Genomic DNA, 24,764 nt, shown 5'->3' with positions numbered 1-24,764 from the left:
TTGAAATCACCAAGAAATATGGTTGAAATACTGTATGGAAGGGTGATAGCAAAAATCACTGAGAAATAATATAATTTGGGGGATATTCATTCCTTTGACTCAGAGTTCAAATAAGTAAGCACTTCAAAGGGATAGATTAAGTATCTAGAAAGAAACGTCAGGGAAAAAAGAAAGTCATCACAAGTCCTGACCTGATGGAAATACGAGATGTTCTGAACTTTGTACAATCTCATCAGCCTATTCATTTCAATGTCTAATACATAGATCATCTAAATTATTCCTTTCTCTGGAGCCAATATTCTTGCCAACACTATGTGCAGCCACGTGGTGCTTAACAATGGGAACACCTTCTCAGAGATGCGTCATTGGGCAATTTCGCCATTGTGTGAACATCACAGAGTGTACTTACACAAACCTAGATGGTATAGCCTACCACATACCTAGGCTACATGGTACTAATCTTATGGGACCAACGTCATATATGTGGTTCGTCATTGACTGAAACGTTGTCATGTGGCATATGACTGTAATTTATTACCTGGTACGTTGTGCTGAGTGGCATCTTCCTAAGTTTTTTCCATTAAAAGTTTTATTCATTTCTGTGTGTAATCAAGTTTTCAATAAAAATCTTCGAAAATTGAGGCAAATGAAGCAGGTTTCTTCCCTGTGAGTCCTCCTCCAGTGGCCTTAACCTCTACCATCTTCTCTTAGCTCTCTGCCTCCTTCCTCAGTAATTGATACTTGCTCACTGCTTAGAACTCCTATGATGCCTTCACCCAAAACCCGGCGAAAGGAGATATTTCCCCTTCCACAGGCCTGATCTCCTCTGTGCCTATTGCAGCTAGCTAAGATCGTGATTTCTGTTCCTTTGCCTATGGAGTCCTACCCCAGCAGCTGCCCCTGAAGCTCCCCCAGCTCCTAGACCCAGAATCCCAACATTCACCTCAAATCTAGTTCATGGGACCCCAAACTGCACCTTGTCCTGGAAGATAAAGTTTTCTATCCTCATAGTGAAGGGGGAAGAGAAGGAAGGTCACACTTTGAGGCTAGCTCAGTAGTGATAGGGAGGATCAAATTTGGGATACAAAAGTTTGTTTTCAGTTTAGTTCAAAAAAAAAAGAAGTAGGCATCCCCAGTGAGCATATACTATACTAAAGGTAAAAAATGAGATACACAATTTCAGCCCTCAAGAGCTTTACTGGGGGAAAAATATGTAAAAATAAAACTTTAATACAGTTTTCTAAGTACAGTAACAGAGGTAAAATAGATAGTAATTATTAATGCTAACCATTTTGAGTACCTACTATGTGTCAAATATTATGATAAAGACTTACCTAGAGTCTTTAATACAATGTGATTGAAGAGGAAGGCAGGGGCCAGATCACAGATGGTCTTGGACTCAAGTGAACCCAATTAGGACTTTATCCTGTAATTAATCAGGACTTGAAGAATTTTGAAAAGAGTCACGGCTGGGTCAGATTTACACTGTAAATAGATCAAGCTTATGGTGTAAGGGATAAGACACTAGAGATAGAGATTGGTCTCTGTCTCAGAGCCAGGGCAATAGTTTTAGAGAAAAAAGGAGGAGCACACTGACTCAAAAAGTATTTCAAAACTAAACTTAGTGGGACTTGTTAAATGATAGATCTGAAAGTAGATAAAAAGAAGAGTCAGGACGTTGCTTTGATTTTCGCTTGGACAACTAGTAGACAGATGGGAAGTAGACGGGGAGAAACAGGTCTGAGAGAATGACGGGGAGATGATGTGTTCAGTTTGGGACATGCTGAAACTGGAGTGGCCACTGGCAGTTAAGCGGAGATGTCCACTAGGAGGCTGGATTTGGCAATCTCAAGATCAGGAAGAGTTCAAGGCTGGAGAAAGAGTAGTAGGAGCCTTTGTTATCTCCTTTCCCTTCCTGCTCCCCAATCACCCACGCGTCCCATTTATGTTCCCACATTCCTGTCCATGCATTCCAAGGATTATGACTAGTTAACAGGGGAAGAACTGAGCAATGATTTCCTCTCCCTCGTCCTCATTTTTACACAAGTCTAACTAAGGCTGTCATGATTTGAAGACGATGTAAATTCTCTGGTCCACTCCTGTGATAAAATGCGTCACTGTCTCAGTCTATCTAACTTTCTTTGACATTCTCTTCCTAGAAATTAAGGGATTCTCCCAGTCATTTTACCTGGGACCAAATCTGAAGTCTGTGTGTGAATCATGCATTTATTTTAGTAGTAAGTATTGATTGGTCTCTGGCCTTTTATGTACTCTTGATACAGAAATCCATAAGAAGATAAACAAAAGTAACTGACATTTGGACTTGGAATGCATTCTATGATAATGTGGTTTTACATTTTACCTTCTAAGTATGTTTTATGAAAGCTAACATTGAAATTTGTTACTTTTTACTAGGCATACAGCATTGGCTGAGATGTACTAGGAATATGCTAGATAAGAGAGACATTAAATTAAGACTTGTTAAGTAGTATAGTAATCCATTTATCCCTAAATAATCCACAAGGATAAGAGAAAGTTGAATGATGCGTGTAATTGTGATTATGTCATTAGATCCTTGAAGGAAACGTATCATTATAAGCATAAGTTTTACCTGGTGTATATGAGGATTGAATTCATGATTCACAATGCATTCTGAAGCTGCTCTGAAAACGCAGTCTCTCTTTGCATGCTTTTGGCGTGACAAGGTTTAGGAAGGTTATTGGCTTTTTCAAAGAGCTGAATCACACAACACTGGATATTTGTTCCCACAGTCTACCAACCATGGCATCTATGTTGGGGTTATCACTTGGCAACAAGATAAATACTCTGACTGAGGTGTTACACTCCCTAACAAGGCTTGCTTCATGTGTAAACTTTCTCACACTCAATGGATGGCCCAGGGCAATATCTTAAATTAGGCGAGGTTTGCTTTCTGTTGCTCTGGATTCTGGACCATTCCTCTTTGCGGCTTAGGCCCACTCTCATTCAAAGCCTTCTCACTCTTCTGCTTATCCTCTTTACACACCCTGAAACTGCTTCTCTCACCACTCTCCCCCTACTCCCTCAAAATCTCCTCTGCAGGAACTTAGATACACGTATTATTTCTCCCAGAGCCATTAACATGCTAAGTTTTATTGCTAATTGTAGAAGGAGGTGTTTATTCTCTGATAAAGATATATCGAGAAGCTTATATTGGAGAATGATTGAATGAAGGTGACCCCAAATTCACATCACAGAGGTGACCACATTCACATATATTTGGTTCTGCTCATGGCAGCAGCTCCTTAAGTTTCTAGAGTGAACGATGCTGTCTGAATACTTAGGCAAAATAGTATTAATGATCTTTGTTATAAAAACGGTGTTTAATATATTTAACTGAAGGTCATTAATAAAATAAGATTATTATATGCAATTTTATGTCAAAATGGGACTTCCTTTTTGACCTACAATCATATCAAGCTTTGGAAAATTTCAGTGCTGACATTTCAGCATTCAGTGCTGATGTAGAGATGATACATTTTTCTAATTTGTATATGTAGCATCTTCCAGTAAATCACATGTAAAGGAATTATGGAAGTGCCAGTGGTTGCTCATTCAAAGTGGAGAGGAGAATAGAAACACTGCAACGTGCTGAGCATGAGTAAGTCATTTAGCAAACACTTAGTGAGCACGCAATATGAGCCAAGTGCCTGTCCTAGTCATTGGGAAAGACCATCATGGTTGTAGACCTCCACGTGGTACTTATCATCTAGCAGCAAGATAGACAGTGCATAGTTAACTCTTCAGTCAGGCTATTCGATCACAGTTGGATAGGTGTTTCAAAGAAAAAGCACAGTGTATGCAATCTCCAAATTATAATATTAGAACTTTATTCATAAAGTTGTTTTCTTATTCTGTGTATTATTTCTCCTTTGTACACAATTCATTGTAGTGCCACTGGGAAGAAAAGTAACACCTCAGGATACTTTGATAATATATTTCTGATTTTAAAAGTAATGTATATCTATTAGGGAAAATGTGGGAAATTTTTTAAAGTATAAAAAAAACAAATGACAAGCATTTATAACGTTACCACACAGAGACACTCACTGTTCACATTTTGACATATTTCCTTCAACATATTTCTGCAAATATTTTATTTACACTGTATATATAATCTTAGATCCTTTTTTTAAAATTATGATTATCTCATACACTTTTTCCTAGAAGATAGGAAAATGAAAAAGTGACAGACTTTCTGTCTCACTGTTCTCAGCTTCTGTGGAAGTGGTCTATCCCATGACTGATACACGTATGATGTCGGGTAATTTGAAAGACCTTGATATTATCTATTTTATAAAGGTAAGGGGCACTTTGCAGTATCTGTGCTCTTTCATCTTGTCGACCTGCTGACTGGGTTACTGCAATGGTCTCCTAAGAGGTGACTCATCCTTTGGGTTCTTTGTCTTTCAGAATTTCCAAATTTTTCTTCTTGAAACACCACTTTTTACAAGTCACTTCCATTCGAGTCTCTAGAATTTGCAGTAGGCTGCCTTTAGTTTAGATCTTAACTCAGTCTGCAGTCAGAGGACCCTCTGTAAAATACTGTCCCTCTTTCTCACTCTTCCTCCCTTATGAGACCTCAGACAGCCACTCAATGATCTTTTCTTTTCACTTCTATAATTTCAGTGCCTCCCCTTTCAACCTTCAGTTTTTCTTATTTACCTTGACCCTTTCCTTGAGACCCTAACACACGTTTATCAATCCTTTCCCCTCCTTCCTATGAGACTTCCTACCCTCGGCACAACTCAATTTGGCTCTTAATCATATATTGCCTTTTACAACTTTCTCCAGTTGTTTGGTATGTGAACGTTTTGTCTTCCTATATTGAGCTCATAAAATTGCTCTAATCTAGGCAGAAAGGCAACACCTGGCCACCAACAATCACTCTGTCATACTAGCTAACACTTGGAGAACTCACTATAAGAAAGATAATATGCTAAGTACTTGACAGATATTACCTCATCTGTTCTTCACAAAAGTTTGTGTCATTTAGGAATGCTTTTGGCTGAAAATTACAGAGGACCCAATGTGTCTAACAATGCCTAAACAATAGAGACTTATTTATTATCTCATGTAACAATAACAACAAGAACAAAAACTGGAGGTGAGTGGTTTCCAGCACTGGTTTAGGATCTTTCTGATGTCTGGGCTCTGGTTTGGCATTTCTGAAAATCTCTTACTCTCCCTCTGTCATTGCCATATGGTTGCATCACATCCTCACACAACCATGCTCCTGAGTAGGAGGAGATGGTGTCAAATAAGAAGGTTTTCTCTGCATGTCTCCCTCTTATCAGGAAAGAAAAATTCCCCCAAATAGTCCCCAAAAGACTTCTCCCACATCTCATTTACCAGACTGGATTATATAGCTGCCCCCTTTACCAGCAACTAGGTCCTCCTTGCCCAAGATCAAGAAATCTCTTAATAATACATAAACAAAATCAGGAAGAAGTATAGTAAAAATGGATTGCTTTTGCATAGGCAATGAGAAGTGCCAGCCTTGTAGCATTACTAGGAAATTAAAGCTCAGAGAGGTTGAGAAATTTGTGCAAGATTATACAACTAGTAAGTGGCAGAAAGAGGATTCAAATTAGACCTTTCCGAGTCTCTCAGAATCCATATCTTTGCTCCCCATACTAAAGGGCCTTTTGAGGAAGTTTTAGTATCTTACTCAATTAGTCAAAAAATATCTAGTGAGTGTCTACTTTATGTTCGGCATCGTTCTTGCTGCTAAAGGGGAACCAAGCATATAATTTATTTAGGGATAAAAGCCCAACTCAGACAAAACATCTAGAATCACAAGATTAATTAATTAATTAATTAATTGTACATTATTATATTGCAAGTTCAGCTTTAAGAGATACAGTTCTTTGTAGCAGGAATTCACTGAGGGTTGAAGTCAGACGGGACTTCAGGGAAGCTATGGGATGTGAGTTGAACCTCACAGATTTGGATCAGTGGGCAGAAGGAAGAATGGCATTCCTGTTGAGAAGAATAACTTGAGTGAAGGCAATGAGGTAGAAACAGTAGAGCCTTAAAAGTGAGCGAAGCAAAGGATGGCTAAGGTTCTAGGTACATTTGCTATTGGTTCAGAAGACTGTTGAGCTGTCAACGTGTGGTTAAAGAACAGTTGAACAGATGGGTCAACAGACATTGCCAGAGGGGACCCTCCAGGGGACTGAGGCCTAACAGAGAGAGAGACTTAGACCAGCAAGCAACAGCATCTACTGAACACTCACTGGGGCAGAGACCTGGCCAAGTACCAAGGGATGTTAAAACCTGTAAAATGGTCGATGGCTGCCTAAACATTTCCTTGGGTCTAATAGAGGAATTTAAGAGCAGAAAGATCATCAGTGAGGGTAGAATTCCAACTATTTTTCTTTATATGACCTGAGATCTTCTGGCAATTAAAAAATCAGGTAATTTGGCTTTTGACTGCTAGACACAGATACTGAAGATCACACTTACCCCACCATCCCTCTAATAATAATGAGAGTCTTGGGTTAAGTCTCCCCACTCCTTTGGACCAGAGATTCACATTAGCAAGTCTATCTACGGATAGATGTATCCATAACCAAGGACACATCTGGCTCTGTGGACCACAGCCAAGCTAAGAAGCTCACACAGGGCTCAGACCCACAGTCTTGGTTTCACTGACTCCCCAGATTGTCAACCCAGACACGGAGCCCACCACACCATCTGAGAAGAAATATGTGCTTTTACTTCTCTTCATCCTTTTCCCTTTGGGGATTTCCATACATAAAAGTAAGGTGAAGAGAAGCCATCTTTACAATGTGCTGTGAACACTTTTCAATAAGCTCTAACAACAAGAATATTTTCAGACTCAAATTATATTTCATCATGCATATCTTTTATCTATTTTTGTTTTTTAAATTCCTGTGGTCATATCTAAAAATCTAGCAACATTTTCAAACAAGTTTTTGACACTACAATTTTCAATCAACACCTATGATTTACTCAGAGCTAAAAATTAACTTTATGCACACAGTGGATTTTCACTGTTTAATAAAAGATAAGATCTATGTTCTAAACAAGGACAAATGGAAAGTTCTTTGGGTGTGGCTTGTGACAGGAGATTAGGGTGGAACCCAGAATTATTTAGGCAATTATAGCTTGGGAAAATGTAAGACAGTTTAAAGTAAACAATTTCTGTGAAAGAAAAATAGAGGAGTTTTTTTCCTTCCCATGACCAAAGGGTCACTTGGGGCTGCCTAGACTCAAAAGAGAGAAAGGATTCCACCATCTTTATGTATTTCAAAGATGCCACAGGCCATCCCTGTCAAAGACAGAAGGGGTATTGTAGAATTTGGCACTATCTTTGAACACAGGTATAGAGGGAGACACTTGAAAGTGGGGCTGACACGCTATAGCTAATTTTAACAGGCATGTGTAGATATTGCCAAATTCTTAAGTTTCTGAATGACATCATCCTCCCAACAAATTTCTGAAATGGTGTCTTAGCAAAGAGTCATTTCTATTCTAGTGATGTCTTTCTGAGTAAAATGTTGAATCACTCAAAAGATACAGATTAGAAACAGAGGGGAAAAAAAATGCTGTGTGGGAGGGGCAGAGCTTTATAAAACCAGGCATCACCATGTCTGACTCTAAGGACACTCTCGGAAGACTCTTTCCTGTCTGACAGCACCTCGGAGAATAACAAGGTATTTCAGTGATTTCCACGGGCATCTCTATATAATATAGTTTCATTTTTTCTCTTCTTTCATACTGGTATTATTAACACAATGAAAATTAAAATGGGGGAAGTTTTTAGAGGATGGGTACAAATTTAGTGGTATTTTCTTGTTTAGTTGTTTGTTTAACTTGAAATATTTTAGTTCTATTTGAGTTAAATTTAATGAGATGATCTTGAATCTCAGAAGCCAGCAAATGCCAATGCAACATTAACCAAACCAAAATGTACATTCAAGTTGTGATGTCAATTTTATCAAACAGTTTGAATATGTATATTTTTTTTACCAGCAGGTGTTTTGACACTGAGTTTGATGGAAATAGCTAGATCAATTAAAATATATTAATTTAAGCATTGAAAGTAGTCTATAAGTTGTATATAAATATAATACAAATAAAAAGATGACTCAGTTTTCATCTAAAACAATCAGAAACTGCAGAAATTAAGCAGCAATCTGGATTGGGCCAGTTCAATACCAGAATATATTTATTGAATTTAGTTCAATAATTGGTCAATTTAGTGAAAGAGAAAAATCAGCCAAACTAGTTGTTGGATTGACTGAAATAATAGTCCAACAGATAATCTAATACCCCATAAGCAAACACTTATTCATTATGAAAGTCATCAAATAACAAACTGCTTTTAATATTGTAGGGGGAAATGTGTCAATTTTGCACAGGAAGTTTCCTCAAAGTTGTTGTTTTCTCTTTGCTTTCATTGACTTCTGTGGTCAATTTCAAAATATTTGCACTGTGTAGTTACAAAAAAAATTGTTCTAAGTGCCACAGCAAACTGAAATCTAACATCTAGTGCCAAGAAGAAGATGGAGTGGGGTAGTGTGCCTTGTGGCTCCTCTCAAGTGTTTTGTGACCTGTGCCAAGTTTCAGTGGCACATTTGTCAACTTGTGTTTCAGGAAACAACATAAACATCATGGAGCCCAGCCCCATGTATGCTTTCCATCCATTCTTCCCAATGATGCTATTCAACATTAATTAAGAGCATAAGATTTAGAAGTTAATGAAGTTGTGTAACTTACTCTAGTGTTAAGAAATTTACAACAGCTGTGACCTGTTCCGGGAGATTATGTGATTTCATGGCCCTCCGTGACTTCAACTTTACATTGTCTTAGGCAGATTCCCATCCAAATGTAAGGCATGGACTTGTCCAAGAGTTGGGAAATGCTAGATGGGTGCCTTCCTAAATTTCTAAAACTATGAACTTCTCAAACCTCATTTGAAAGGTTTACAGGAGAAGCACCACACTTGGAATCAGGAGGCTGAGGTTCAGTCTAGACTTTGAAACTAACTAGCTGTGCAATTTACATCTTCATATTTTCATTTGTACAACAGGAATTACTAGACTCTATGGGGCAAGGAATTATGCAAAGTAAACAAAACAACGCGGCTGAAGGGATTTGGCAAGTACAAATATAGACATGAAGGTTTTTTTATGTTAACGCACTTAATTGCATCTTTTAAAAATAAAACTTAGACTATTTTTTAAATGAAGTAAATGCACCTGGGACAATTTAATTCTGTTCTTATTTACTTTTTCTCCTTTATAAAGTCACTGATAGTTTTTCTTGACACTCAAATTTTGTTAGTGTCAAAGCGACCAACTATGCAGGTTGTTACAAAGAATTAGGGATAGCAGAAGCCTACATTTACTTTTCTGGCTCCTATATCTTATTTACTTTTTTCACATGGGGATAGAGAAATATTTAATGTATGTTATTAATTCTCAGTTTATTTCCAAAATGTTAGTGAGATGATTTACAAAAAAGATCTGCTCAGTAAGACTAATTAATTATAAAGACAATTTTAAAAAGGTAGAAGGAAGAGGGAGCAAATTGCTGAGCCACTCAAGCTACTCTAACCTCAGTGATGAAGCAAAAGAAAAGGTAGAGTGATCTTTTATTTTTTGAGGAACATTAGCCCTGAGCTAACATCTGCCACCAATCCTCCTCTTTGTGCTGAGGAAGACTGGCCCTGAGTTAACAACCGTGCCCACCTTCCTCTACTTTATATGTGGGATGCCTTCTACAGGATGGCTTGACAAGCGGTGCATAGGTCCCACCCAGGATCTGAATCCACAAATCCGGGGCCACTAAAGCGGAATGTGCAAACTTAACCGCTGCACCACCAGGCCGGCCCACAAGATAAAGTGATTTTCTTTACTTGATAAGCCTTCTAGGAGCATTACAGATTTGCCTCTTTCCTCTTTTTATTTCCTCTTTCCAGTATTTCTCAAACTAGCAGCTTGTCTGAACTCTTCCACATAATAGAGAAGTTAAACATCAGCAGGTGAGGCCGTGTGGGACATTGAATAGCGTGGGTTTCCAAAGCAGACCTAGGCTTGACTACCCGCACCGTTACATACGAACTGTGACCTTATACAAGTTAACTTCTCTGAGCATCAGGATGTAACCTACAAACTGAAGCTAATAGTATCTACCTCATACAGAGCTTGTGACGGTTCAGTGAGAAGAAGAGGTGAGAGAGTTTCAGGGACAAGTTTTACCTAATTTACTATTTTGTCTTGATAAAACAAAATTGAGTGGTATTTCAAATGAGAGATTTTGATACAAATTGCAATCATTTTCTTAAAAAGAAATGCTCATGAACCAAGTGTTCACCTAAGATATCCATGGATCAGGGAGGGAAGTGACTGCTAGCCTTCATTGGGAAGCCCTGCTGAGTGAGCCAAGACAACAGCTGCAGGAAGTGCTTCATCCAGGGACTTCCCCAGCCCCTCCTCAGCTCTGGGAAGCCACTGTCACAAGAAGGTTTCTTGTGAGTGATGAGTGTCAGTATTGTTTAGTATATTTATATATTTTGGTAATTATAGGGTGTTTTAAGCCACAAGGAAAGCATATTATACAGTCAGAAAGATGATAATTGGCCAGTACCAACAGATACCCACACACCTTGGGTGTGTCCAAGCATTTGGCTGCATGCAGAGCCTTAGGTCATGGAAGGCGTGTCTGCCATTTACCTTCAGATGGTTGATGGGGGTGTGTGTGTTTCATATACCCAGCATGATCCCTGCAGTGCTGCCTGGAATTGACTTCTCTGCTAGGGAGTGGCAGGAAAAGAGGGGGCTGTTCCAGCACACCCAGTACTGAACTCAGCATAGGAAGCTCTTTTGTAGCAAGGCTGGGTATGTGCATGTGTTTGGGGGTGGAAAAAGGTGGCAAGGGCTGGGTGAAAATACCAACCCTCAAATAGTGAATCTAAGCCACTTCTAGAATCAAGGAATTTGAAAGAAGATTGACCATCTCAACTGGAGCCAACAGGAATATGTGTGCATGTGGCATACATCTGAATACGTGTGTATTTGCCTGTCTGTGTGCTATGAATCTGTGGGTACAGCACAGAGGTTGAGAGCATGACCCTGGAGGCCACTCACCCGGCTTCAGCCTAGTCCTACCCCTGATACTCAAGTGGCACTGCTCACTTTTTTGACCCTGTCTGTGCAGCAGTTTCTTCCTTTGTAAAACAGAAATAGCAGTGCCCTCCTCTTAAGGTTTCGGTAATCGTTAGTACAGTAAAAGGTTTAGAACAGCATCTATTGTACAGTAAGAATTCAATAAATGATATTTATTGTTACTGCTATTATTATCTTTATTGTGATGTGGAGGGTCACTACTCACATATAACTGTTCATTATATCTCAAGATCAGCTATACAATTTGCAGGATCTGGCGCAAAAGGAACGTGCAGAGTCCCTGGTTTAAAATTGTTAAGAATTTCAAGATGGTGACAGCAGAGCATTGTACCAAGCATGGAGCCCTTTATGGCTGCACAGGTCACATGACCATGATGCTGCCCTGCTCTGCTTCACATTGTTCCACGAAGGAAGAACAGAGAGGGCATCCCTGCCCTATGTGTGGTACAGCCTGAACTACTCTGTTGACATCACCCAAAATGTTGTCATCTTTTAGAGCTGTTTTTTTTCTTCCTCACTTTCCTTCTAGGTTGAAACAATGGAAAACCTTTATGTGGCAAACACAATTTTTGCCCTCAATTTCTTCAAATATCTGGCAAATACAAACAGCACCCAGAATCTCTTCTTCTCTCCATGGAGCATCTCATCCACCATGGCCATGGTCTACCTGGGTGCCAGGGGCAACACTGCAGACCAGATGGCCAAGGTAAGCTTCTGTTAACGCTCCAAATTAGGACTGGATGATTCCTGAACTCAATTGTAGAATTGCTCTAATGTTACCCTTGCGATGTCTTGACTATAACTATCTTGTCTATAAAGTCAGCAATTACAACACAAGTTCCTTAAATTCAAACTTACAAAACAGCCAAACCACAAAAACCCTCAACTGTAGATAGCAGAAGGCATATCAGAGTTTCTTGTCCTGCAAGGCTGGAAATTGGTAATAGTGACACCATCTCACATTTTAATAATACTATGTTTATACTTTTCGAAGTATTTTGCCTGCTTTATCTCTTTTGGCTTTAAGACAAGTGTCATTTCACGGGTGGGAAACTGGCAGTGTGAATGAAGCAACTTTCCCAGAGTCTCCCAAGGCTGCCTCACTCCTGGCGAAGTTTCTTCCACTGCTCTGCCACTGTGGTGTGTTTGTTCCCCATGTAAAAATTCCTCCCAGTGGTTTTAAGAGAGGGTCATGAAAAGAAAAATAAGTCTCGGAGCTGTGGTCTCCATACCCTTGGAGATGCACGGAGAGCAATGTGACTTCAGAGAACCTCAGCCACGTTATCAACCCCATGAGGTCATGTCAACAAAATGGGGCCTGGCATGATGACTGGTCTTCAAAATCAAGGTGGACAGTGTGTGGAGCAGCACTGTGAGGTACTTCTATCAAGGCCACTGGCTTCCTTCCTTGGTGAACGGACACAAGTTCAGTCAGGGGACATTTTCACTGAATCTGGCGCCTTGAAAATACATTGAACTACTTCAACTGCACACTGCAATATTCCTATGGAATGAATTCAGCACATTTAAAATTCACATGATCCTATTTCCTAGGTCAGTGACCCAGCCGAGGTCGTCATATGCTGTAATTAAAATTCTTTTATAGTCACATATACACAAACATTCAAATTGGATGCTTTAAGTACAGGCTTTGGTTTCTCACAAGCACGCATTGTGCTTTCAGTCACGCCAAAATGCCACGGGCTACTCTCGGGTTTCCCATGAGAAGTACCTGAGTATGTACATATACATATACCCTTCCCAGATACACAGGGACCCATTTCAGATGGGCTTTGTTTGAAGTGGCTCACAGAGAGAGCATTGGTCAATCTCACTCCAGGAGGAGGAGGGATGGCTGCATCACTTTCTGTGTTTGTGGCGGTTTAAACACTGACTTACAACTCAATTGCTCAACTCTCTGATAGCAGCGACATTTTGCAACACTCCTTCCCCTTTATTTTCTTATTGAAAAAATAGACAGTGAACTGCATTGAAAACTTTAGAAAACATCAGGGTCTTAATTTTTTAAGTGTAAAGGAATCAAAAGCAATATATTTTGAAGGCAAATGCTACATGAAGTACTCTAGGCTGTTAAAGTAAAAAAATTGACTTTGATACCAAAGGAGAATTAACTTATTTGTCACCATGGGCACAATACAGCTTTTCTGTATCTGAAAAATGCTTCAAGCATACGGAACTATGTAAAGATTTTATATAGTTTTCTTGTAAGTCTGCTGCATGTACATATGTGGATAATTCTTTACTAAAAGGAAAGAGGAGAAGCTCTTTTGCTTGGAGGAAGAAGCATGGACTTTGGGGACAGACCTACCTGTGTTGAGTGGTGGCTCTGCCACTTGCTAGGTGCGTGAGTGAAGGCATTTAAACTCTCTGAGGCTCAGTTTTCTCATCTATAAAATGAGTATGAAAATGCATAACCCGCAAGACTGTTGTAAGGACTGGAGATAATGTGTAAAGCACCTCTTAGCAGAAGTTGTCACAATAGCTAATGTTTATTAGTGCCTGAGCCAAGCACCTTTCTAAGAACGCAATTTACCCACATACTACAAAATCCTAGGAGGTAGTAGGCGCTATGATTCCCGTACTCATTTTACAGATGAAGAAGTTAGGGCAAGAAGAGACCGCACAGTTGGGAACTGGTGTACCTGGTAAGGGTGGTATGATTGTAGCAGAAAGAGAGGCATAACTGGAAGGCATCCACTCCTACAGAGCACAGGTCTATGAGGTTAGCATGCCAACAAGGACTGTTCTCCCAGCTCTTACGTTTAGGGTAAGGCGCTGACCCACCCAGACCAACCTCCTTTCTGGGTGGTATACCTACCTTGTAATTTTTCCATGCCTCTGCAAGGCCCAGGGTCACCTCGCCAAAACCCCACCCCTGCAGGGACTTTTACAGTGGTTCTGGAAGGCTTTAGTGCTGACCTGGGACCCCTGATTGAAGGGTCAGTTTCCTTACAAGGGAGGATAACAGGGGAAGCTGTTACAGGAACATTCTTCTCATATGTGGGGGCAGAGTAGGACCATTTTTTTTGATAGACTATTAGGTAGGACTTATAACATACAGTCTGAGGAGCAGAGAAAGACCCCACAAACCCTGACTCCTCTCCTTCCAGCCCAGAAACTCACCACCTGCTGGACAAGCCTGCCTTTCCCTCATTACCAGAGGCCCCACCATCAATCCATTTACTAGATAAGCTCCTCCTCACTGTGGGCTCCACGGGGATGGGGAAGTTCCACAGGACCAATGGGATCCCAAGGATGTTGGAGGCGGAAGGGACGTCTGGGTGGCAGGGCCAGGTTGGGAAGGCTACAGTGTTAGGGGAGGGGATCTGAGGCAGCTTCCTAGGAGCCAATCTTTTCCTACCAGCTTCACTGTGTTATCTGGATCTGCTACTTACACTATAAACAGATTCGTATTGTCATCTGACCCATCATCTGTCCCCCCACATGGGTATTAGTTTCTCTCTGTGTGTGAATATCGTTTGTGTAAATGTTTTAGGTGATTCCTGTTAACACTAAGTGACCTGTTTTTATGCTTATGCTGACTTTGGCTTGGAGTTTTTTAACAGATTTAAGTGAATAATACATAAAGATGCTGAGTAGAGCAATAGGTACAAAGTCCCTGGTGAAGCTTATTACTTTCTTCAAAATACTGGCATTTTTTTCAAGGCAATTTATGGGTTGGATGATAATTTAGGGAAGATGTTATAAATCATCTCATAAAAACAAATCATTGTCCAAAATGGCCAGTATATGGATTAGTATGGAGTCTCTCATTTTGTTTCTTGTAAGAGAAATTTCTGTTGGCTGATACTTACTACATATAAAGAGTATCTGTGTTTTTTCCCCACATGCAAAAAGGCAGGGAACTAGACCTAAGACCACTAAGAGGTATCAGATAGCCATTGGTTTAAAATTTAAGTAATTTAGCAGGAAAATGTACCCATTCTCTCTAATTCTAATTGCAGGTGCTTCAGTTTAACAAAGTTATAGTCTGTGATGTCCCCCCAGTGACCCCAGAGGAGTTCACCAGTGGTGAAATCATGCAGCAGATCCAGCAGGTCACTTATCCTGATGCTATTTTACAGGTATTTAACTCATTCATTCACATTTCTTTTATATTTTATTTTTGGAATCTTCTTGTCTTAAAAATCACAATGTTAGGGAAGGAACCTAGTACAACTTTCCCCATTCACAGAAAGAAAACTAAGACTCAGAGTCCTTAGGTAAATATCCTATGGTCACAGTAAGAAGTAAGGGCAGAGCCAGGGTAGAATCCAGACTTTGTGACTTCTAGGCCAAGACTGTTTCTAAATTCTATCACACCCCTGGCCATTAGTAGGTATGTGTAATTTATTTCAAGACCATGGTAGAGAGTCCTAGAAAACACATGCATAAATACAGCTTTCCAGAGGGGAGGCGGTAAGGAGTAACAAATAATTGAGGAATGGGGAAGGCCAGGACCGATAACTTCATAAGGGACCACAGACCCTCAATCAATCAATTTATCTATCATCTCTCTATCTCTCTCTCTCTATCATCTATCTATCTATCTATCTATCTATCTATCTATCTATCTATCTATCATCTGTCTATCTCAAGTAGCAACATCTTTTCTCAATACTCCATTTCCTTAAACACTAGCTATCCACCTACTTTATAGGAACTTGTCATAGATGTGCTCTTATTGGTAAGCAACCTCCATAATCACATTCCTGAGTTAGGTTGTGTGGAGCTTTCTCCCATAGCTTCCTTCATAGGAGTGCTGATGCTCCATCTGCCCATCACCGGGGAATTATGGGCTAGAGGAGGTGGAGAGGGCCCCTTCAGCATGGAGATTCACCAGGTCCAAATGGACACTTGGCAGTCCATCTGCAGGGCTCTGTCCTCCACTTCACCTGGCCACCGCTGTGACTAACCCCTGTCTGTCCCCGTGCTTACAAACTTCAGGTTGGGGATTGGAATTCTCCTTCACTTTCATGGCTGTCTAAAACCAACATTTTCCAGTGCCCAAACTACCCCTCAATTATAAAATGGGTATTTTTAGAAGTTATGTGAACTCTGTTTAGAACAATTTTAAGGTAATATTTTAATATAATAAAAATTCCTTAGAGACCTTGAGGTTTAGGAAACTGTAAAAGGAGCCTGACTTTTTTGTAGGATGTTGGTTACTTCATGGCACAACAAAATTCGAAATGACTAAAAAATTATCTTGTTAGTTTTAATGCACCACATCTATATCAAGAGCATTTCCTCAGAGATTCCTCTAAAGTGCCAGAAAAAAGTAAACATTAATACAGTATTTTACTAATTAATTAATACAGCAGTGTTGTTTTTAAAAAAAATCCCATTGCTTATGAAATATCTTGCTTAGTAGTCCTGTGTTATATAAAGAGAATCTCTCCTTTCTGTTTAAGGCACAAGTTGGAGATAAAATCCATTCATCCTTCCGTTCTCTCATCTCTGCAATCAACACATCCACAGGGGAGTGTTTATTGGAAAGCGCCAGTAAGCTGTTTGGCGAGAAGTCTGCCAAATTCCGGGAAGTAAGTTAAACCTGTAATTGAAATGACAGCGCCCCAAACCTGCAATGACGTCATGTCCAAAACTGTTCTCTATGATCCACACAGAGAGTCAGAATTCCATGCAGCTTCCCGATAGCTTCCTAAGATATCCCACATGCTCCCTCTGTCGGTGCTTCCTCTCCCTGCTGCAAAATTCCCACTAGATGAGTAGTAAGCACTTAGGAAGAACACAACTGATTTCCAGCACCAGCACTGCTATCCGTCTAGTTCAACCTTTACCCTCAAATTCAGTGTCTACAATGAAAAGAATGCAGGAGGGCAAATAGAATTGGGGGTGAGTGTGGGGTAAGCAGGTCAAGAGAGCACTTAGAATCTGCATTCCCTCTTTCAGCCCACCCCGTAGACCCCTTCCCCTACCTCAGTTCCCCCAGTCTTGACCGCAAGCCTGTAATTCACAATTACACCAAGGCTCGTTCAGTACATATTCTATGTAACCTTTACCGTTTTTCTTGCTTTAAAGGAATACATACAACTCTGTAAGAAATATTACTCTACAGAACCCCAGGCAGTCGACTTCCTAGAACATGCAGAAGAAGCCAGAAAAAAGATTAATTCTTGGGTTGAGACCCAAACCAAAGGTAAAACTAAGGAAATATTTTGTGTTCATTCCACTTAGAAAACTCTGATCTATTTTTTAAAACCATCCCTGGACTTAGCCCTTGCTCCCTTAAAATTCATTCAACCTTAGTTATTTTGGTTAAGGTAATCTTACTCTTATTTAGCTGAGTGGTGTTTTAAATAATTGAGGCCTACTAACAGAAGACATGGTTCAGTACTTAAATAATCTGATTTTGGATATTACCTTAGAATAGAACATGAGAGGAGGCAGACATTTTTCAACATAGGAAATATCAGTGTTGAAATAATTGTGACTGTACATCCACTGTGGACAAAGACAAAGAAAAAGGCTTGACCCTCACCTGAGTGATTGGTGTGAGACTATTGGCAATGGAAGAGGGCGGGATCATAAAATTATTTAACTCTTTCTTCTCTTTCACCATTCAGAGTCAATCTGCTTTCAAGTTCTTTTGGTCTCTGCTTCATCTCTCCTTGATTGTCAAAGCCACTTCTATCATAGTAACTTATGTCCTTAGTTCTTTCTTAAGCTCCTGTCTCTCTTTGTAATTTTTACAAGGACTGAAATGTAATTAAATCATTTATTCATTGTTATTGAATTCAGTCCTTCAGCCAACAATGATTTAGCCACCGCATATTATGTGCCAGACACTGTAGGTGGAGAGGAGGATAAAAATGGTAAACAACACAGAATCCAGACCCTGCCATCATGGGACTGATGGTCTAGGGAGACATTCAATCCCATTGGCATTTGCTATCAATGGTGATAGGTGCTTCTACGGGGAAGCACAGGACCCTGCATGGGAGCACAGAGGAAAGGTACCTGACTCCAGTGCCCTGATAAGAGGAGACTTCCTGGAATAAGAAACATTTATGTTGTGATTAGGAGGATGGGCTGCAGCTGGCCAGGCAGAGGGCATTGTCTCTGGGGAGAGAGTTCGAGGCAAAGGGCACAGATGTGCAAAGATCCAGAGGTGAGAGACCGTGGTCTCTGGGGAAATGAATGGAGTTTGGTTTGACTGGAGAGTGGAGCTGAAAGGAGGAAATGAAGCTAAAGGGGTGAAGTAACACGTTTATCATGCTAGCCCCACACTAAAATCTCTCTGGGGACCTCCTACTGTGCTCAGCAGAAGATCCTACTCTACCTTGACTTTTGTGTTCTCCATAATCCGACAGACTATACTTGACTACTGCTGACTCCTGAGCTCTCATAAACACATCGCGACCTCCATACTTTCTTTCAATACATTCCTCAACTTCAGAATGTTAAATGGCAATCAGAGTCTTAGTCTTTCCTAGAGGGATCTCCCAACCATGTCTTCATCTTCCCTCTTCTCGACTCCTCTAGTACTTTGTCAGCTTCATGATTCATGTTAACATTTGCCATATATGGCCTTGAACTGTTATTGAACTGACTTTATTTTGTTTGCTTTGCCATCCCACTTAGACTGTAATTATTTTAGAGTAGGGCCAGTATGTTACGCTCCTCCTGTGTCCCCACAAAAATTAGCACAGTCTTTTGATGATAGCTAAAATCCTTCTTTCCTCTAAATTTCCAGGTATTATTATAGGTCTTAAATAAGTAATTATTAAATAGTCACATATAGATGGGTTTCTAAGAGGAAAAAAGTAGAGATTATTACGGATGTAGAACTGTTTTGGTATTTCACAGATTTATGAGCTGCTAGGATTGCAATGGTCTTTGAGGATGATTTATCCAAACTGCCACTTTATGGTTGTGGACTCCAAACCCCTGAGGGGCTAACTGCCTCATCTAAGAACCCACTGCCACTTAGGGGTGAGGCTGGGGTTCCCTCTTCCCTCTAACCGTCTAACTCTGGAAGTCTTCATCTGGATGTTTAAAGAGTTTGATGACAACGCAAAAAAGTGGATCTTTATTTAACTCATGTTTAAAACATTGTTCCAAGCAATAGTTTGGTGTCTTGATTTTTTAGCTACGATAATGGGAAAAAGCACATAAATTAAGTTCTATAAAATTTAAAAAATACTTTTGTTTTTCTCAAAATAGTTGATCTGCTTTAGTTCTTAATTTTCATTACGAATTTTTAAATTACTGTCCTAAAATATTGACAAACCACTGACACAAAGGAAGCAGGGAAAGTGAAGATTCACGGAAGTGAAAGTAAAAACGGAGTGCAAAATTAGAGACACACGACAGTTTTGTTTTTTGAAGAACAGGATGAATTGTTTTTCTCTTTAAGCTTCATGTTGCATGGCTGTAAGTGAATCAGTTGTATTGCCAAAATGCCAAGTAGTCATTGGGCTGACTGTTTTACCAAATTTTACAATAATTTGAGAGAATTTTCTGTTTTATTTGTTATGATCAAGTACTAGTTTTGTCATATGCATCACAAAGTTAAAGAAAACATTAGTAGATTTCAATGGTAACCAAGAATTTTAAGTGCCTGGGGATGTATTGAATGGAGATATTGAATGTATGCATTGACGGTGGTCAGACTACAGTGACCTTTTTACTAGAGTCCTGTATCTATCTGTAGGATTGGGAGGTGCTGAACTAAGACGACAGAATCCTGATTAGCTTACCAGCATTGTGACCTCGGGAGGATTGCTAACCTCTCTCACCATGGTGTCCTTTTGTGTAAAAGGACACTAATAACACCAAATAAAATAGCTGTGAGGATTATATACAATAATGTACTTAGTGGCTGAAATATTGCAGAGCAGGTATTCACTATAAATGGGCTGTTTCTTAAACCAACTTTATCTTTTAAAAAACTATCACACTTGGATGTTATCATTTCTGAGACCTTTCTCCGGCTCACTCATTTACTCTGTTCTCTGTTTTGTCATAGCACTTTGCATTATTTAGCTCTATTATAGAACTTATCACACATTGTTTTACAATGTTTTCCAACTGATTTTGAAAGTCTCTTCCAATATTCTCAGGCTTATGAGGACAATTCTTGCTTTCTCCCCTCTTGCATCTGCACTATTCCTCGTGTAGGTCTAGGCCTAGCACAGCTTCCAAAAAAGTGTTGTTGAATGAATCAGTGAGTAGGACCCACAGACGGTCCAGACAGGTGTGGAAGGAGCACTAAGCGACATACTGTACAAAGGCACTGTTGTCCTTCAGAGACTCCCTTTCACTCCCATCTGAACTGAATAACTTCATACAACTACAAAACTTTGAGAAAACAGTAGAAAATGAAGTGAAAATCTCCTCTCCAAGTTTGATAGTCATTCTAAATTTCAAATGCATTACTTCTGCATTTTCTCTCAGATTTTGCAAACCTGAGAAATTTGGTCTGAGTTTTACTTATGCTTTAAATAAATCCAGAGAAAAACTTGAGCTTGAAGATAAATCTCTCTGCAGAGTTTGACAAATGTGGGTGCTGGGTTTGAGGGCAACTCAAAAGATTCAAGAAATCATAATAACTTAACAGCTCTTTATCGTGAAACCTAAACATCTGTCATGTTCTCCACAGGCAAAATCTCAAAGTTACTACCACAAGGTTCTGTAGATGGGGACACCAGGATGGTCTTGGTGAATGCTGTCTACTTCAAAGGAAAGTGGAAAACTCCATTTCAGAAGAAATTAAATGAGCTTTATCCTTTCCGTGTGAACTCGGTATGAGACAACAAGCCACATTTTCCTAACATATATTTTAGGACCTTAGACAAGAAAGAGAAAGAATTAGAGACGACGTATTGATGCTCATACATGACTTGCTAGTTATAAGTTACGCACATTGGACAGTTGATTGACTTTTTCAAGTTACTGAATATCATTCAGGAATTTTTTGAGAAGCCACATGAGCAGTGGTGAAAGACCATGGGCTTTATAATTCACAATCCTGGACTCGATGTAGGCTCTACCACTCACCAGCTATGACTTTACTTGTGTTTGATGCATTACATGTTTTGATCTGTAAAACTGGGATAATAATAACATCCAACTCAAAATGTTGTTGTAAAGATTCAATGAAATTTAGCAGAGTTCTTGACCCATAGTAGGTACTGAACAAATGTTTTAGTATTATTACTATTATCGTCCATCTTATGAGTAATGGGTGTAATCTTGAAAGCTAATAAGATCAGAGCCATTGTAAGGGTATACAAATAACTTATTTTGTTGACTTTACAAAACATATTTCTTCAACACTTAAGCAGAACCCATTCTCTTTTATGTCTAATTGTAAATCTCTTGACATCTTAGTATCAACTTTCATAGTTTACTTTTTAATAATTTTAGATTCGGCGTAAACCTGTACAGATGATGTACTTGCGTGAAAAGCTGAACATTGGATACATAGGAGACCTAAAGACTCAGATTTTAGAACTTCCATATGCTGGAGATATCAGCATGTTCCTGTTGCTTCCAGATGAAATTACTGACGTGTCCACTGGCTTGGAGTTGGTAAGCCTTTCCAACTTTAACTGTTTTAGACTTCTGGGGCTAAACTTACCTGTCACGGTGAATGTATCTACACCTTCGGAAATGATGTGCAAAAATAAAAAAATATATGAGTTGCGGCCGGCCCGGTGGCATGGCAAAGTTCACATGCTCCGTTTCGGTGGCTCAGGGTTTGCCAGTTCAGATCCTGGATGCAGACATGCACGGCTTATCCAGCCATGCTGTGGCAGGTGTCCCACATATAAAATAGAGGAAGATGGGCACAGATGTTAGCTCAGGGCCAATATTCCTCAGCAAAAAGAGGAGGATTGGCGGTGGATGTTAGCTCAGGACTAATCTGCCTCAAAAAAAAAAAAAAATGTGAGTTGAGAGTAAATGTAACATGTCTCAAACATACATGCTACCTTCTTGCCAAAGTTTTACCAATCTAGTCAATTTTTTTGTCACCCGCAATACGGTAAAGTTAAAGTTACTGATTTTTAACATAGACTTAGAAGTTGTTTTCCTTCTCTTCTAAGCGCTCAGTGGTTCTGTTTTTTTGTTTGTTTATTTGTAGCTGGAAAGTGAAATAACCTATGACAAACTCAACAAGTGGACCAGCAAAGACACAATGGCTGAAGATGACGTGGAGGTGTTTGTCCCACAGTTCAAATTAGAAGAGCATTATGAACTCAAATCCATTCTGAGAAGAATGGGCATGGATGATGCCTTCAACGAGGGCCAGGCTAATTTCTCAGGCATGTCAGAAAGAAACGACCTGTTTCTGTCTGAAGTGTTCCATCAAGCCACTGTGGATGTTAACGAGGAGGGCACTGAAGCAGCTGCTGGCACTGGGGCCATTATGTCAGGGAGAACTGGCCATGGAGGCCCACAGTTTGTGGCAGATCATCCTTTCCTCTTCTTTATCATGCACAAAATAACCAAGAACATCCTCTTTTTTGGCAGATTTGCCTCACCCTAAAATTGAAAGGTTCTGTTTCTGCACAGGATTTTGTAATATGAGCTATAAGCCTCAGATTTGCTCTAGTGCCCAAAATTTAGAGATTTTTTCTATATATTTCTGTTTTTCTGAACCTCTATTACCCCCTAAGTATAAATACAGAAATAACTAGACAACTGTCAATCACAGCGTTAGCAACCCTATTAATCCTTTGATCTAAAATGGGATTATGTCCCATTTAGTTCTTCCTTACTCTTAGTTTATTTCATAGCATTATCTTTTGCTGTATTATTTATTATTTTGTAAAATGGTTTTTTAATTGTTGTTCACTATTTAATGAGGCTGATACCATTACAAAGCAGGTGATCAGTTATTTTTGTTTCTAAGGAAATGCATTTATTTGTTCTTATCATGAAGGATCAGTAGGTGTCCTCTGTGCCCGTTTATAATAAAAATCTAGAAGAAAGTATTGAACAACAAGGAAATATATATTTGCATTTCTAGCATTATGTATCACATAGATGTGTCAGTAACTTATGTAAAATCACAAATATACAATAAATAAACATGTTTCACACAACCATTTATTTGTTGTCATTTTATTAGGTCTTCAGATCATAAGACCTGTTATATCTTGATTCTCAGGAATCAGGCATTATGGTTCATTTGTGGGAATGAAGAAAAAATAGACAGAATAAAGGAACCAAGGAGATAACCAAACCTCTTGCAAGGAGCCATAGTGTTGGGGGTGGGATGATGTTATGTGAAAAATGCTTTAGAGCTTAGAGCTGCCTTCTCACACCAGTAAAAGGCATAGCAATTCAGAATAGTTTGGATCAGAGTCCCTTGGGGACACTCATGTTTAAACCTCAAGAACATCAAGAATAAGCCTCAAGTCCAGTGGTCCAGACATAGAATCAAGGTCACAGTCACTGAGCTGACAGTTCAGGAGTGGAGATGGGCTGGGTGCAAGAGCAGGAGGGGAAACACAAGATGGCTTCTTTTAAAGGCGTTTGGTTCAAATAGCACTGAATACTTTTGAGTGAACATAACAGAAGTGCTGAGAGCTAAGGCAGATCCGAGGTTTGGAGAGTCTGAGCTCACTGCAGGGTCTGGCTGCAGAAGTGTGGCTGGATCCTGGAAATGCACCTCAGGCATCACCCTCCTTGTGGCGGAAGGTGGGGATGGATGACCCCCTGGAGCGTGGTGGCTAAAGAGGTAGCCTCAGGACCTTGACTCCAAATCCCAGTTCTAACACTTACAAGTCTAACCATGGGCGAGGAGTGGTGCTTTGTCACGCTTCGGTTTTCTTTCAGTGTAAGCTGGGAAGATAATGCTTTCCTCGTAAGGCTGCTATGATGATCAAATGAATTCATACATAAGCAATTGAAAGAATGCTTAGCATATACAGTATTTAACAAATAATAGTGATTATGATTATTATCTTTGTCAGTAACAAAACTGTCTCACTTTCAGCTGATCAAACATGGAATCCCAGAAAATTATTCAGTTAATTTTTTAAGGCTGGAATTGTGATTTTTTCCCCCCTTTAATCAGATATTCATAAAAATTGGGGCGGTTCTTGCTTCTTGCATTCTTCTTCTTACTTTTAGATTCATTTTTCTATGTAGTTCAATAATTCATTCAGCAAGTCAACAGGTAGCAGCTTTCTGAATCACTGTGAATCTTAAGATATCCATATTTCTCTCTTGTTATTGAATTAGAGCATGAGCGTAGAATTCTAGGTTCGAAGCACTCTTCAGCACTTTAAGGGGAAGATTTTTCTATCTTCTGGCACCAAAGTTGCTGATGGGAAAGTTGATATCAAGATAATTCTTGTGCTGATAATTTTAATAATTTTCTCTTTATTCTTGATGATGTTCCTGATATTTCATTGCATTAAGGGTAATTTTTAAATTGTTTTTTAAAATTTATCTTGCTTATCAGCAGATTTTTTTTCCATCTGGAAACTTGCATATTGCTTCACTTCTGGGAAAGTCTCGGTCATTGCTATGGACTGAATGTTTGTGTCCCCCTAATAGATATATTGA

At 39.5% G+C, this 24,764-nt stretch overlaps 1 protein-coding gene and 1 long non-coding RNA gene across 2 annotated transcripts in view; one reads left to right on the top strand and one right to left on the bottom strand.

The window, feature by feature from the left end:
* Positions 1 to 24,764, bottom strand: part of LOC124244392 (uncharacterized) — an 85,407-nt gene that overhangs the window by 28,665 nt on the left and 31,978 nt on the right. The window lies entirely within an intron of this gene.
* Positions 7,625 to 23,300, top strand: LOC124244386 (plasminogen activator inhibitor 2-like). The gene is made up of 8 exons (XM_046670876.1): positions 7,625 to 7,721; positions 11,728 to 11,904; positions 15,185 to 15,304; positions 16,634 to 16,762; positions 17,262 to 17,379; positions 20,845 to 20,987; positions 21,612 to 21,776; positions 22,330 to 23,300. Exons 2-8 carry the CDS (start codon positions 11,737 to 11,739, stop codon positions 22,732 to 22,734), a joined length of 1,248 nt encoding a protein of 415 aa, XP_046526832.1. The 5' UTR covers positions 7,625 to 7,721; positions 11,728 to 11,736; the 3' UTR covers positions 22,735 to 23,300.

The sequence above is a fragment of the Equus quagga genome, chromosome 9 (assembly GCF_021613505.1).
Source record: "Equus quagga isolate Etosha38 chromosome 9, UCLA_HA_Equagga_1.0, whole genome shotgun sequence".
NCBI classification, from domain to species: domain Eukaryota; kingdom Metazoa; phylum Chordata; class Mammalia; order Perissodactyla; family Equidae; genus Equus; species Equus quagga.
The sequence above is the reverse complement of the archived record's forward strand: the minus strand, read 5'-3'. Positions and strand labels throughout refer to the sequence as shown.